The sequence below is a fragment of the Leptonotus elevatus genome, chromosome 8, assembly GCF_054856555.1.
Source record: "Leptonotus elevatus isolate MCC_2025b chromosome 8, RoL_Lele_1.0, whole genome shotgun sequence".
In the NCBI taxonomy this organism is placed as follows: domain Eukaryota; kingdom Metazoa; phylum Chordata; class Actinopteri; order Syngnathiformes; family Syngnathidae; genus Leptonotus; species Leptonotus elevatus.
Window position 1 is genome coordinate 16468076 of NC_141246.1, and position 17008 is coordinate 16485083.

The window sequence follows — 17008 nt, forward strand, 5'->3', positions numbered from 1 at the left end:
TCTTGACCCAACAGTTTTTAGACTGTATATTTCAAAACGTTTGTTTATAATTATCAATACTTCAATTTCCTTTTTGACTTATAAGTAAATAATCTCGTCTAAGCACACACTATTGATGATGCACATTTAAAGTGGCCTCCACTGAGAACATCCAGCCTCTCTTTTTTGATGACCCTTTTTAAGGCTTTTGACTTTAATGGAGGTCATTGTGTCTGCTTTATTGGCGACTTTGTGTGTGTGGGAGTCGGGAAAACGCACAAGATCTTCATTGGAACCGTGTCAAATCTCAAATGTTTAGGGCAAGGAGGCGGAGGATGGGGGAGTTTGGGAAGGGCCTTAAGATTGCTTACTGGGAAGTCAAAAAGCAGCTGTTTAGAATAAGCGTGAGTCATCATCCTCTCTAGACTCAGCTCGCCGCCTCCTCTGCGCGCGTCTCATGAGCGAGAGGCCAGTAGGTCCTGAAATAGAGCACACAGACTCGTATGAAGACACAGAGGCGGGTTTATGTAGGCAACGTGATACGATGCCAGTGTGAGAAATGCTCTCGTGTGGAAAAGGTGGAGAGAAAGGGAAAGAGTGACGAGGGAAGCGCTGTGTGTGAAAGGAGAGAGAAGGAGGGAGAGAAGGAGGGCTGGGGGAAGGCTGGGGGAGGCCCGGAGGAGGCGTGCTCAGATTGAGAGGGAAAAAGCTGGTGGTGGTTTTCATACACACACATCCAAACACACACACTCGTCTCCAGAGTTTCTCTTTGTGTTGCCTGCTTTGTGGAGTCCAAGCACTCTAAATTCCAGTGAGCCTTCTCCGAGGACTTCGGTTATTTCTTATCACAAAGCTTGCAGCTTGATTGTTTGGACATGGGCGGCGAAAAAGAGCTTGTGCTTCTTCTTGGTAAGTCATTCATAATCATAACTGTTGTGTTTGTGTGTGACTGTTTTGACAGTGGGAAGAAATGAAAAGGAAACAAAAAGAAAACAGGCGTATTTAATGTTCTGATGCGTTTACCGACATTTACTTCTTGGACGACTATTTCCATTTAACCTAATCAGCGGTTCATTTATTGCCAGACTATCACGTGTTTATGCGCTCACTGCTGTGACAAAGTGTCACACTGGTCACACCTTGTAAGACTGAGGCGAGAAGATGTGGCCGTGGAATCCGACCTCAATACGGTAGATGTTGACTGTGTGCTGTTGTCACAACAGAGACAATTCAATACAGCTGTTTCAAAACCCTACCCGTTGTTGAATCTTATAAGTTTATAAAGTAAAGGTTATCTTCAGAAATACTCTTGACAAAGACATCAAATTGTCTTTTTTGTTGTGGTTTGGCACAAGCAGGAAGCACAACATCATGTGTTCACTAATATGTACTGAAATTATGATAAACTCTGTGGCAAACTTCAACCATAATATAAACACGCGGTAAAATTGATGCAAACATCAAAAACTCATTTTGGTGAAGGAATAGCTTTTGTTTTGTGCGGGTGTAAAAACAAAATATGCAAATATTTAATTTTGCCATGTAATCTAATCTCCTTTTTTTTTTTTAATTCTATACAGTATTGTATCTTATTTATGTACTGCACTTCTCATGAGCATAAAAACGTGTACAAAGTCAAGCACTATCCTGTATTATGTAATCAAAAAACTCCATGTAGATTTAAGAACAAACCAATCTAGCACCTAATCCAATCCAATAGAACTTTATTTATAAAGCCTTTAAAACAACTCCGTTGACCAAAATGCTGTACACGGATTTAAAAAAAAGGCACACAATAGGCAATAACAATAAAAAGAATAAAAACAATGATTTAAAAAAACAAAAAGTACCCATATATGCCTAATCTATACAGCAGCACTCATCTGCTATCCGCTGAGTGCTCAATATATATTTCCACCACAAGAACACTATAATAGCCATAATTTCCAAATGGCTGGGATTAGAGGTTTTGCGCGCTTTATTTTTGTAACATTAAAAATAGCCTCTATTCTGCCGCTCACTCCCTACAAAATTATTCCTACCCAGCTTCTTTTTATTTATAAAATATGAGGTAATCAACGGCACTTCCTTTTGGCAAGTGTCTTTCACTCTGTCTGTCATTTTAAGAATCTGCCATTAAAAACAGAAGTTGCATAGACACACACTTTCATACGGATCAGACACAAGGCCTACAAATCTCTGTACGCAGAAGTTCGCTCGTGTTTTACATTGATTATCATTTGTCAAATTCAAGTCATGGACAAAAAAGATTCACTTGTGTGTAGGAGGAACAGCAGGTGCGGTTTGGTCAGCATGTGATGGATTCATCACAAGACGGCTTATCAAAGTGAAAATTAGTCTTGGGATTAGTAGGAGTATGAGTCACACAGTCATATGCATCGGTCGCGAACTATTGGCGCTCCATGCGGCTGCGAGAGAAACAAACTTGAAATCCAGTAAACAAGAAACGTCTGGACTATCTCGTTGATGTTAAACCAGCCACTGTTCTGATTGGCGAATGAACGTTGGCTCCACACAACACGACACAAAGTCACACTTTGTTTGTTGTCAGGCCTTGTGTTTTTTTATTCATACACTTGGAGGCAATCACGCCGTTTGGCACACTTACTTTCAAATTCTGTCTGGTTTTATCTTCACTGGGGCACTGAGAGCGCCAACCACGCCGCAAACAGGGGGCCCATTGTGGACAAGGGGAGGGCGACACAGGAGAGGGAGCTGTGCAACAAACATATTCTGTTTTACATGCCTGTTGTGTGGCTAATCGAGTGCATGAGGGGTGGGGGGGAGTTGTCATGGTTGCAAACATACTAAATAACACAAAAACATGCACCATAATTGCAATTCTCAACTTAACCATGACATCATTAGGTCGCTCCTTATTAAATAGTTTGTTTGTGAAACGGATTGTATGTCATTGTAAAATTTACTGGAAAGAGGAAGTCAACACTTTAATTTGTTTACAATAATATGTCGTATCCGCCCTCACTAGTCTAATCTAATTATCTGATTGATATTGTGTTTGTGGAATATGAATGAAGCAGCAAAATCCACCTCAGGGGGCAGCCATTTTGCCACGAGCTGTAGACTGAAAATGACATCACAGTTGCTCAGGGAACGACCAATCACAGCTCACCTGTTTTCTGAGTTTGGTCATGTGACATTCACAAGCTGAGCCATGCCATGTTTGGTTGTTACCTGAGCCCTGAGCAACTGTGGTGACATTTTCAGTCAACAGCAAGTGGAAAAATGGCCGCCATCCTAAGATGTATAAAAATGGGTGGATTTTGCTGCTTCATTCATATTCCACAACATGCTCATAGAACATATTGGAATTTTTGGGTTGGGGGGTTGTCGTGTGGTGGAATTCCTCTTTAAAACTCATTAACTGCCATTGACGGTTATAAATGTCAAAAAATCATTTGAACTATTTCTATTAGTTTAACTTGTTTTTTTCTCCTTTTGTTAACAAGAGTATGACAACCTAGATTTTTTTTGTTGTACATTTAGAACAGATATAAAATTTGTGCTTAATTGTGAGTTAACTATTGAAGTCATGCGATTAATTCCGATTAAAATTTTTAATCGCCTGACGCCCCTAATTTTTAATAATCATCTCGTCAGGCAATTAATTATTTTTTATTGTTATTATCGCATGACTTCACTAGTTAACTCACGATTAATCAAAAATTGTATATCTGTTCTAAATGTACAATATTTTTTTCCTAGGTTTTCACACTCTTCTCAATTTTTTTTTTAAACTAATAGAAATAGTTCTAATGAATTTTTGACGTTTATAGCCGTCAATGGCAGTGAATGAGTTAACACAACTTTTGGTGTCTATGAGGAACAGGACATTACACAGCGTACGCAAATACTTTCACAAGAAAAGCCCACGCACTGGTGAAGACACATAATAACTGTCAGTCACGTGCATGCCACTAAAAAGAAAACCCCACACCTCAAAATCACACATTTGGTTGGCATTTGACGAGCTTTTGTGACAGAAATGGTGCAACCGGGCCTGAGCAAATGTTGCAACTGTTTGGGTTTTAAACTTTTGTTTTTTTCATCGACTTTATTGTTTGTTCAAACTGAAGTTTCAATCGAGTCCAGTTTTTTATTGTATGCCGGCATTTACTGTATAAATATACACAATAATATTGAATAGTGGTAATGTGAGGTACTTCATTATTTGGGGTGCCTGTAGCACGAATAAAAGCACTTCTCTCACACATGCAAGCAGTGGTCACCATAACAACCAGTAAACAATTAAAATGACAGAATGAAATAAACAGCACAGCTGAAGTGACTTAAAACAATAAAGGAAGGAAGAGCAAAATAATTCAGACACTAACATCCACTTTGAAGTGAACGTAAATTATCCCCCCGCCCCCTTTTTTCCCCCCCGTCGGTAGGCACAGGGTGGTGGTGATGGGGGTATAGTGGTTTGCATGTCTGCCTCACTGTCAAAAGTCCTATGTTTGAATCTATAGAATCTATAGAAATTGACAGATGGGTGTTTTCTGATTAAAATCTAACAGTTCTCGTGGTTTTCCCCCTGCAGGTTTAATGTGCATGATGAAGAGATGCACGCCTCAGTGTTACACTGGCATGGAAGCGGAAGGAAGCAAATGTGTTGGTAATAAACCTTACTCTGCTTAACTTGAATATTCCTTATCTTAATATCTTTTTACCTAATAATGTTGCTAATATCTTATGTTATGGAGTGGTGTGGAAAAGCTAATCAATGATGTCTTCTTGTAGGATAAGAGTTGCCTCAAGTTTACAAATAGAATTTTTGCTTTACTTTAGGAAAAATGTTTGAAATGACTTTTGGAACTTTCACATGAACTCATACAAGTGTAAAAGTTAACCATTGTAAATGTAAAAATGTGAGTTTCCAGCTCATAATTAAAAGTGAAATCAACGTTAAACATTTCTTGAGACTAATATGTTATATGTGAGGTAACTAGTCTAAACATGACATTCTGATTAATATCACATTTGTGGAAAGTGAGTTATGCAAAATCCAGTCAGAGGGCGGCCATTTTGCCACTTGCTGTCGACTGAAGATGACATCACAGTTGCTCAGAGCTCAGGCAGCGACTAATCACAGTTCACTCTTTTTTCTGAAGCTGAGCTGTTTGTTACCAGAGAACTGAGCAACTGCGATTTTTTTTCACTCCGCAGCAAATTGCAAAATGGCCGCCTTCTGATATTGATAAAAAATGCTGGATTTTGCTGCTTATCTCTGCCATTAAACAAAAACGCCGCAGGCGGCTTTTTTGCAGTACAGCACTGGATCATGCCAACACCGCATGGTGCGCAATTAACTCTACTCCAACTTTCCAGATGTGGATGAGTGCGAAAATTCCGGATTATGTGGCAGGCACACACAGTGCATCAACACAAATGGCAGCTACTACTGTCAGTGCGAGGATGGCTTCAGGAACATTCACGGAAGTGATAACTTCACTGGAGTTGACGGACAGTGTCAAGGTGAGCGAACACCTTCGGGCAGACCAGTTGTGCGGTTCTCTGTCTCACGTGTCCTTTTGTGTTCCTCCATCAGACAAAAACGAGTGCGAAACCAGCGTACGTGTCTGTGGTCACATGGCTAAGTGCATCAACCTGATTGGAAGCTTCAGCTGTCGCTGCCCAGATGGGTACACCAATAGCAGCACTGACTGCATAGGTGATTGCCATGTTGTTTTTTAAGAACACACAGCTTTGACTTCATAAAGCTTAAGTAGAAAATTCACTCAATTACAAATGATGATTTAAGATACAAAAAGCATGTTTTTTTTTTTTGTTAATCCTAGATGTAAGTAGCTGAGGCTTATTCGCTGAGCTACGCCAAGTGCCTTTTTAATCTCCTTCAAACATTGGAAAAATAAACAGAAGCACACAAACTGATTGGTCAGCAGAGTGGGTGGCATCCCACTGCGCACACTTAAATGTTTAATTGAGAGTGCCGATCAAAATAAAGGCAGAATGTTTGATACATTTGATACTCTTCTATTTGATCTTATTTGATTGTGCAAATAGGTGGCAAGTACTCATAATCTATACCTAAGTAGAAGTATAGATACTTGACGAAAACAAAAGTAGAGATGCTGATTTAATTCCTAACCTGTGAAAAAATAAAAAAAATAAAAGAATAATGCACATGAGCACAAAAGTAAATCAAATGTTTACGGTTAAAGATATACAATAGCTGGTAACGAAAAAAGAGAAACATTCTTTCTATAGTTTCCCTCGTTTACTTTCAGTCCTCATACTTAAGAAGAAAACAAACAAACAAACGCTGGACACAGCTTTACAGCAAGCTCAATTCTGACAGCCCTGAAGAGCAACGTTACATGTAGCATTTCACCAAGTGCAAGCTAACGTTGGATCAGGCTTTTACGCAACAACATTGAGAACTCATGGATTAAAATATGCTACATTAGCTATTGCTAATCAGCCGTAGACTTTCCCTCTCTTTAGTTTCGCCTTAACGCCCTGTTGTCATCTGTGGAGGTTGAAAAAAGTAACAAGCATGTATTGAGAAAGTAATGAATAGAAAGATGAAAATGTCTGTTTTCAAATATAGTGAGTACAAATAAGAAGGCATCAGAAAAATAAATCTATACTCATGTAAAAATCTACTTTAGCTTCAACTTAACCTAAGCTTAGCTAACCTAACCCACTACTGATTGTGCAACTGTACAAAGTAATGTAAGCAAGTTTCTGTTCCCTTCAGACGCCGATGAATGCGAGGAAGCTGAGAATCGAAAAGAAGACATTTGTGGAAGTAAAGGAAGTTGTAAAAATGTAAATGGGAGTTTCTGGTGCAAGTGCGCAAAAGGATACACCAATTATGGCATTGGAGGCACTGCATGCACTAGTGAGTGTTTGCATTATTTATTTATTTATTTATTTTAAATCTGCATCCTTGCACTGAAACATTTGACATTTCCTCTCTAGAACTGGATTGTGAAACGTTTGAGGGCAGAAGTGTACCTCCGCAGGTAATATCTTGGCTCATTTTCATTACAGTTCAGTTAATTTTTGGTATGTACTGTACCATTTCTGTTGGAAAAAAAAATGGTAAACAATGGATGAGCCCTACCTTAGGCACTGTGACGTAATTTTCAGTCAATGGCAAAATGGCTGCCCCCTATCAACTGGATAAAAACGTGTGGATGTTTCTGCTTAATTCTTATTCCCGTAATGCGATTATAACATTGTAAAAAAAAATTTTTTTTTAACTTGACTTCAACTTTAACTATATTCACAATTTGATATGTACCTGTGACTGGAAAGCAAAGGGTGGAGAGTTTCTGTCACCATTTCTAACAGCGGCCAGCCAAAATATCCACACTGTTGACACGGTAGTTATCAAAGAAAAATTTGATCAAGGGTTAATGTCATGTTATTCACTGTATAATTCATTTTTGATCATATGAAAGAAAAAAATATTGATCATCTATCTATTGTTTATCTTAGCATGTTACCACTACCAGCACAGATCAGTTCAATGGAATATTTAAGGGCGAGGGGGACTTTCTTTATTTGCACACTGGACCCCAAAATTCAAGTGCGTATTTTGAAAGCTGAATAGCGTTATTATTGTATCCTCTCTCAGTCTTACAGTGGCTTGGCAGATCTGCAGTCCATGATGAGAAACAGCTGCATGGCTCTGTCTAACCCAAATACGAGCAATGGAAGCAAGGCTGATGGAGATGCACTACTGGAGGTCAGGAAAGCAAACACAAAGCACATGTAGACAACAACGCCGTCTCGGTTCCTCATCCTTTGCTCTACTGCACGCGCAGAGATTTTTGACCGCATCAGAGAGCGTCTTTTCATCCGTCAATATGGACACGAGTGAAGACATGTATGGGCTGCTAAGCACAATGGAAAACTCCATCAGGCTCATTGGCCCGCAGCTCAGAGGCAACCGCACCTCGATGGGCTCCAATGAGACAGGTAACAATCACGGTTTGTCAGAGTGATGCAACAGGAGGGCTGCTCGCTTGAAGTTGACTTGTTTGTTTGAGCAGCTGTGGAGATTGCAGTACGGAGGGGAAGGTCTCCACCCACTGGGACGATTCATCTGGGGAATGAAAACTCAGCGCTTGACACCGATTGGACAACAGCGACTGGAACGGGAGCATACCCTGGTAAACTTCTATTTTCTTACTATTTCCTGCAAAAACGAATAATCACCGCAACATATTTGTGCCAATGCCAAATTGTTAGTATAAGTAAAAAACAAATGTCAGAACTAAAAAAAAACAAATCCCCACACTAAAATGCAAAAGTTTCCTCTTTAGCTCGTGCCACCACTCTACATAATTTATCAAAATGTATGTACAGTGTCCCCTTTGGACTGTTTTGGGCGTGACTCAAATTACAGTAAAAGACAAAAGTTTGGACACAACTTCTCATGCAATGCAGTTTCTTTATTTTCATGACTATTTAAATTGTAGATTTTCACTGAAGGGATCAAAACTATGAATGAACACATGTGGTGTTATGTACTTAAAAAAAGGTGAAATAATTGAAAATATGTTTTATATTCTATTTACTTCAAAATCGTCACTCCTTGCAGGCGTATCTTCCTTTTCGAGTAAGTGTAGTTTTTGGGAATTTAGCAGACGGTGCCGTGCCTCACTGGGCATACCAGCAAACGGATTGCTTTTTCTATTACATGCCCTGGTGCACCTGGCAATTTGGTAACCATAAAGTAGACTAGACTTTAGACTAGGTGAAACCAGGTGTTACATTGCGCTATGCACTAAACTTGCACTGGGCATGAATATAGGTCCTTTAGATTCTAAAATAATGTGTTTACAGTCTTGCCCATTTGTTATTACTCATTTTTGAATGTGTCTTGCAACTGAAATTTGACCAGTCCAGGTTGTAGCCTGCCACTCATCCAGAATGAAAACAAGTGCTATAGAAAATAACAGATAAATGTTACTGTCCTGTTAATGTTCTCCTTCAACATATATCTGCATCTAAATGCAACAATACTGAAGCCATATGAATTACAAGCACGAAAACCAAAGCAGTAAAGTTAAAGAAATACAAAATTTCAGGAACCGCCAAAACCCACTGACCATGACTGTAGTTTTTGCAACATGCTTCTAACAATGGTCATCTAAATCATGTACTGTATCTCTGGCTTTCACTGTGCTTGGTGGAGGTAATTGTAAATGATCAAACATATCCATGTTGTCCTCTTCTAGGCTTTGCTATGGCTGCCTTGTTGAGTTACCATAACCTGGAGAGATCTGTCAACCACTCCTTTGACAATCTCCAAGGATTTGAAAAAGACGGCATTGAACCGACTTTCAAAATCTTCTCCCGGGTTGTGTCCGTCGTGGTGTCCAACCCATCCACTCAGAACCTGAGCCACCCCGTCATCCTCACACTCAAACATCTCCAGGTTTGTCCTACTTACACCAGTACTTAAACTGAGCTTCAAACTCACACCCTCCTGAGTGTGTGGCAGAAATTGGCAAATCATAATTCGCACTTGCCTTGCTTTAATCGTTGCAATCATGAGCTATGCAATGCGGGAAAGTGAGATGTTGTGGTTTTACTTGTGTGGTTTAGAACAAACCGGAGGCAAGCTACATCTGCGCTTACTGGAACGACAGAGGCGCTTGGGCCACAGATGGTTGCCATCAACAGAAATCCAATCTCACGCACACAGTGTGTCGATGTGAACATCTCAGCAGTTTTGCCATTCTGATGGCTCACTATCACGTAGATGTAAGAAACAAGAAACACACCCTACAAATACATACAAATATATATATATATATATATATATATATATATATATATATATATATACTGTACATACTTTAAACTGTAATGTTTAAGGAACTAAGGCCATTATGCTAATGTTTGTCAACAGTAAACAAAATACATCGCTCGCCTTGTTGCTTTCAAAGCTAGCTAGCCAGCATTTTTTTTTTCATATCTCAGTAAAAATCTGTTACAGCATATTACTGTAATTTGTTTTAAACATTTTCATTGTATATAAATTCCAGTTACTTACTGTATTATTTAATACACAGTAAATTACCGAGAACATTTTTACTAAAAAACAAAAACAAAACTGTGTTCGGTCCCATCTAAACAGAGTAAACGTTACACTTGGAAGAGAGTAAAAAATTAAAACACAACAAAACAAAATCACTTGAGGAACAAACCCACAACATTCAGCATAACCAAAAATGGTCACCAGCGAGCGATATACTCAAATGCTGTAGGAGTGCCTTGGATCAGTGGTTGGATTGACTGTATCCCAAACTGAAGGCTCTGTCATTGTTCCTCAACCACTAAGTGATCTTCTACGAAATTTACTGTGTGTAAAAGAATACAATAAGTAACTGTAATTTATATACTGTAAAAAAATAAAAATAAAAATAAAAATCTTAATATGTTGTAATAGATATTTACAGTAATTAACTAAGATTTTACAATAATTAACTGGCAACTTTTTTTGGCCAGGTATTTATTGTAAATTATACAGTCAATTCTTTACCATTTCATTTGCCTTTATTTTTAAGTTACATTGTCATGGTGGTGTAACGCGCGGTGGCTGATCAGCCATGGACGGCGCGGCTGGATAGCACAAACTGGAGAGCAACAAAGGAACTGGAAGTCCACAGGCTTACTTTATTCAAATGAAGCAAAAACAGTGGGCTTCTCGGCACGACCACGCATCACGATAAGCGTACACATCCACGGCGTCAAATACATTGATGGCTGCATAGGCAGTAGGCACAACAAAAATAAGGAGACGCCACCCTGTGGCGAGGTGCCACACTGCGGATTGTTCCAGCGGCTAAAACTACTAAACAACAAAGGCAATGTATAATGGTTTAAAAATGATTTCACACTGTCGGGTTTTCCCTTCCAGCAATCCGTCGCGATCCGGTTGATAACAAAGATCGGACTGATCCTCTCCCTGCTGTGTCTGAGTTTTTGCATCCTGACGTTCAAGTTCTGCCGCTCCATACAAGGCACACGCACGACCATCCACCTGCACCTCTGCATCTGCCTCTTCATCGCCGACCTCATCTTCCTGGCCGGCGTTTCCAAAACAAAACCTGAGGTATGTTCACTCAAGTGGATGGTGACATTGTTTGCATGTGATGGAGGTCTTAGCTTGATGAATTTGTTGAGCGGCTGCTCTCATCGTTTACTTTCTGCATAGCTGAACAGTTCAAAACTCAGCTATTAACATTACAGGCACTCATCACGGTGCGACATTGGATTATCTCATGACATTAAAAAAAAGGAGTTCTCCACTGACTTGAAACAAAAAATCTCATGTTAGAAATATTGTTTTATTGAGCATAACTATAACTGTGTATTTATTTTATTTTATTTTATTAAAGAACAGCTGTTATGATGCAATGATTCCCTTAATTATGACAGTAAACCACCTAAAAAAGAACTCAGCTCTCAAAGCACCACCATAATGGTCACACATACAGTAACGTATGATGCCTGCACATTCATAAAAAGCTGTAATACAGTATTGTAAGTCACTGCAATATTGTGGTATTCTATTATTCCATAAAGTAATGCACACAAGTCATTACTTGGCAGTAGTACATGGCAAATATGATCTATTAAAAAAAAAAGAAGAAGCCCTCAACGGCCCCATCTTGTGCCTCTAATTGAAAACTGTATATAAATAAATAAATAAATAAATAAATACAACTACAGTGCCCGGGGAAAAACAACAATTCAGATACAGAAAACACAACTTATGAGGTAGCCTACCAATAACATTAATTATTATAGTAACACTCCCTTATAATAAAAAAGGTGCTTTTCTGCTGTGACAAGTTGCGCAAATCGATCTCAGATTTTTTTTTTTGTACATAAAATGAAAGCCACAAAATGGGGCCAGAGAGGGCTGATATTTTCACAGAACATGTTTTTCAATGTCCTACTGTGAAATCCTAATGATGGTTTTAACAAATCTGACCCAAAAAAGTTTTACTTGGTAAAATTGGAAACTAGTACTTGCTAGTTGAAGACAAATGCATTACACTGCACTTAAAAGTGGGAAAACAACAGTACTTGATTCAAAATAAAGAAAGAAATTAATTAATTAATGAAAAGAAGATTTTTTTTTTGTGTTGTTATAGTTGTAGGTTGTGTGTGTGAATAAAAAGCAACCAAAATATGCAGTCAAAGTGTAGTATTTATTTTTATTTTTTGGGGTTATAGTGTTGCCTGAATTTTACATGACATTCTTTTCTGTGGTTTTTCCAGGTCATGTAAAAGGGAATTGTTTGGAAAATGTGCATTTGAAACCTCTCGCGAACACAAAGGGAAAAAAATCGTAGTGTAAGCCTATGTTACCGCTTTTCAGTCTTGAGCTGTCGTGGTCTTGCGGTTATCTTTGAACAAAATTTCAAGCAAACCAAAAAGTCTCATTGAAAGGAGTGTCTTTATAAGATTCGGGCGACTTGTATAAACACAGCAGGAGTCATTTCATTCCTCCGCTCTCCACGCTGCTTCCGCTCCTCATGTGTTTATATTGCATTACAGGGCGGCTGCAGGTTTATCGCTGCCATGCTCCATCTTTTCTTCATGGGAGTGTTTGCGTGGATGCTGCTTGAGGGGGTGCAGCTGTATCGTATGGTGGTCCTGGTTTTTAATGCCACCATTCGGCCCCTCTACTTATTCCTCTTCGGCTACGGGGCACCCCTGGTTGTTGTCATTATATCTGCCAGCATCAGACCCAAAGGATACGGAACTGAGGAGCAGTAAGTATGTTTACAAAAGGATCAAAAGTTAAGTGAGCTCCGGAGATCTGTTTTTGCTTGAAACTGCGATTCTCATGTCTGCAACGCAGCTGTTGGCTGTCCCTCAAAGACGGCCTCATCTGGAGCTTCTACGGCCCCGTGTGCGTCATCATCGTCCTCAACGTCTTCTTCTTCATCGTCACCGTCTGGAAGCTGGCCCAGAAGTTCAGCAGCCTCAACCCGGATCTGTCCAAGCTCAACAAATTAAAGTCAGTGAGCGCAACTTCTTTGCTTTCATGCTTCCCCCTTCCTGATTTCTGATTTTGTTATTAACATATTTATCACGCTTAAAGGGGAAGTCAACCCCCCAAATTTTTTTTGGGGGGGGATAATAATATGTTCTATGCAGCCCCACATGTTTTTCAGTGTAATATTGCGTTAGTGGAATATGAGTTAAGCAGCAAAATCCAGCCGTTTTTATCCATTTCAGGGGGCGGCCATTTTGTCACATGCTGTCGACTGAAGATTACGTCAATGTTGCTCAGGTCTCAGGTAACAACCAATCACAGCGCAGCTTCAGAAAACAGATGAGCTGTGATTGGTGGTTGCATTTTCAGTCAACAGCAAGTGGCAAAATGGCCGCCCCCTGAAATGGATAAAAACGGCTGGATTTTGCTTCATAACTCATATTCCACAATTTTAATATTAATCAGAATGTCATGTTTAGTCTAATGAGGTTACATATAACAGATTATTGTCAATAAATGTTTAGGGTTGACTTCCACCATTTTGAATTATCAAAACAATTTTGATCTCACAAAGTCCACAATGCTAATGCTAACGCAGCTATTTTATTTAAGCTTATCATAACTATCAACATAATTCATATAATTTCATAATTGTAAGCCATTATGAATGGCCACATTAAAGAATCAAGCGTGTTCACGTCAGTGCGTGGCTTTGGTCGGACTCGGGGTTGAGAAAGATTAGCGAAGTGAGGCTACATTCAAATCTTGTTAGCGGTTTCAAAACTGAAAACACCCTCTTTAAATCCCATTGGATGCTGTGGTTTGACCATAAATACAGGTCATGCTCTAAAAACCTTCAATATGACTGTGTTAAAACTGTTTTGCAAATAAGAGTGGGCCAAAATTCCTCCACAACGATGCAAACCGCTCATTACGGGTTATCGCAAACGCTTGAGTTATTGCTGTTCAGGGGGCAATTACCTTTTCATGTAGGGCAGATAGTTAGGGAATTTGCTCCATTATAGAACAAAATCATCATTTAGAATGGGGCAAAGTCATACTTTACGCTTTCATATATTGAAAGATAAGGTTTTTTCCCCCCCTCTTCAAACTAATTGATTAACCTGTACAAGACACTCATTTTAGTTATTTATTTGTATAAAATGTTTTATTATGCATATCCTTCCCCAAAAACATTTTTGGATTCTGGCCGACCAATACAAATATTTCAATGCTGAACAAAGTTCAACAAGTGCTGCTTTGGTCCAGGGAAGCCTCTGAGATTTAAATTTGTTCCATTTCGTGGTCAGAAAGGAAATTGTGGATGCCTTACTCAAGGGGGCATGTTACCCAGTTTTACCCAACCTATCGTGCGGTAATGTCGCTAATTCCACATTGCTTCTCAGTCCTCTCTCTCACCTGGCATCCCTTCGCCCTGTTTCGGTTTGCTAGTATTACACCCAATTGTTGGCAAATGAGGGATGGGCTTTTTTTTTTTGTTCCCACCGTAATTTCAGCAAAACGGCAAACATCTACCTTTTAAGTTTGATAATGTGTTAAAAATCAGAAATCAGGAATGGGGCAAATACTTTTTCACGGCACTGTGCATACGTCCTCTATGCATGTGTTAAGGTTAAGCTTTGGAAACAGAAATGTAAAAACATGGCAATTAGTTTGTTTTCTTTTCAAACAAGGTCCTGCTGAATGGTTAATTAGAAGATAGTCATTTACGTCAGGGGTTTATTTTTATTTTTTATATTTTCATCTGGTCTCTTTTTGATGTATGCAAATGACTCACTAGCCTGACTAAGATGCATCTGTTTTTCATTATCATTCGTTTGAACCTTTCAAAACAAGCAGTAGCCTAACTAAACCAGCGGGAAACTTCCACCGGTGCCTTCAATATTGCTCTCCTCAATGCTCTCTCCATATGTAGTGAATTTGCATTCATGTCAACCACCATGCTAACAATTTGATTTCCTCTGCAGAGCTTTTACAGTGACAGCCATTGCCCAGATGTGCATTCTGGGACTTATGTGGGTGTTTGGAGCCTTCCTGTTTCACAAGGGCAGCGTAGCGGTCGAGTACATATTCACCATTTTAAACAGCCTGCAGGGAGCACTGGTCTTCATCATGCACTGCCTTTTATCTAAACAGGTAGACTTCGTATTGTTAAATTAAATACATAAAGTATAGCGGTAATGAAGATTCCTCATATTGCTTTCTGCTGCCCTCTGCAGGTTAGAGAGGAGTACTACAACTTTTTCTCCTGCATCTGTGCGCCCAAGAAGAGATACTCAGACCTCAGCAGTACAAATCCATCCAATAGTCAGTCACAAGTAAGGATCAAACCTCCACATACACATACAAGTACACACTCTTAACACTAACTCATCATCATCTGTTTCTAAAAAATATTCTGTCTCTGTTCTTTTAGGGTTCTCGGAGTGGGCAGAACACTGGAGAATCCCACATATGAATCGCTCTCTGTTTGTTGTCGTGGTCACGAAAGACATATAGCTAATATTAGATTTGAAATCCTCAAAATTAACCTTTACTTTGTCTAAAACCAATGAATGAGCCAAGGCATCCAGATGATGCTTTCAGGTGCTTCTGACAAAGCGACTGCTCCATGTGAAAAGAAAAGATGATGCTTTTAAATATTTCACTATGGCCTGATGAGCCGTGAAGTCATGAACAACTCAGAAAGTTGCTTCATCTTGAACATATCTTTATCATGATATAAGCTATATTCCCCTATTTGATTTATTTATGCGTAGAAATGACATTATGGAGTTTAGGATGTGTTTGATGGGAATTTCCCAAGTAAAATGTTGAAAGTGGGCCATTTATAGAGAATTGCTTCCATGCACTGTATTCGCCATATGGGGTTTGTTTATATGGGAGAGAAAACAAATGACGAGTATTAAACATAACTCATGACGTGCCTGCAGTCATGTTCATGCAAACCTCATGTGGGCCTTCAGTGTGATGAAATACAGAACAAAACAAGAGTGTAAGGATACAATTATCAAACAAAATAAGTATTTGAATCGCTTATGGCTTTTTCGAACATTCTGTTTCGACACTGGTTAATGGGACATTTTTTTCCAAAAGGATTTCTTGAGAGCTACAGAACTCCGACCCGCCCATTCGATGACTGTGCAACTTCCTGTTATTGAAATTGTGTTTGTGGAATGAAATTCCACTGTCATGTCATTATAGCTGCTCTCTGCTTTGCTTCACGGTTACTGTAAGGATTCAAGCGAGGGAGTCGTAGACCTTAAATAATTTCATCGCACTTTTTTCTTCATTGAACATGCTTTATGACTTGAAAACCTTCCCTTCTTCTACAACAGTTTACGTGATGTGAAGTGATTGTAATTTATAGACATGAATCCTATTATGTCAGTTCAAAGAAAAGTTGGACAAGCTTTTCTCTGTCTCTGATGTTGGCCTGTATCTTTGTTTACGTTCACATTTTGTCACGTGACCACCTTTCACGAGGTCTATGACAACTTAACTGCTCTTAAATTCCATGTCTGGCTGCATTTTTGGTGACCACTTTTTATTCATGTATTGCTTTGTGTTTTCTGGCACATGTTGAATGTAACATTTTGGCGATTGACTATGATGTATATAAACTTATTTTTCTACTTTGTGGTTTTGGTACTGTTGTCAAAAAAAAAAAAAAAGGAATACACACCAGATATTTTATTAAAATTTCTACTTCATCAAGATTGTACATTATTGCAACTGGACTTTACTCTTCCACTTCAGACTAACTGCAGGATATTATATATATATATATATATATATATATATATATATATATATATACTTGATGAGATGATTTGAGGAAATATATATTAGACAACATACCACAGAAATACAAAACACAAGTTCTAGGATTGTTTTGATCACCACTGCTTTTTGGGAGGTTCGATACCAGTATGAGTACTCAACTTTTGAGGAATCGCCGATACC

At 38.9% G+C, this 17008-nt stretch overlaps 1 protein-coding gene across 1 annotated transcript; it reads left to right on the forward strand.

Moving 5' to 3' along the window:
• Positions 1 to 668: 668 nt before the first annotated feature.
• Positions 669 to 16766, forward strand: LOC147169970 (adhesion G protein-coupled receptor E5-like). Its single transcript, XM_086083959.1, has 17 exons — positions 669 to 888; positions 4565 to 4639; positions 5353 to 5499; positions 5573 to 5695; positions 6746 to 6889; positions 6970 to 7013; positions 7631 to 7741; positions 7821 to 7974; positions 8049 to 8168; positions 9240 to 9439; positions 9610 to 9768; positions 10928 to 11122; positions 12577 to 12794; positions 12884 to 13042; positions 15010 to 15178; positions 15262 to 15360; positions 15459 to 16766. Exons 1-17 carry the CDS (start codon positions 855 to 857, stop codon positions 15498 to 15500), a joined length of 2193 nt encoding a protein of 730 aa, XP_085940085.1. The 5' UTR covers positions 669 to 854; the 3' UTR covers positions 15501 to 16766.
• The last annotated feature ends 242 nt before the right edge of the window (positions 16767 to 17008 follow it).

Coding starts and splice junctions, on each gene's coding strand:
- LOC147169970 (XM_086083959.1), top strand. CDS start 855: ATGGGCGGCGAAAAAGAGCTTGTGCTTCTTCTTG. Junction 4,640..5,352: donor GGAAGGAAGCAAATGTGTTG/GTAATAAACCTT, acceptor CCAACTTTCCAG/ATGTGGATGAGTGCGAAAAT. Junction 5,696..6,745: donor TAGCAGCACTGACTGCATAG/GTGATTGCCATG, acceptor TGTTCCCTTCAG/ACGCCGATGAATGCGAGGAA.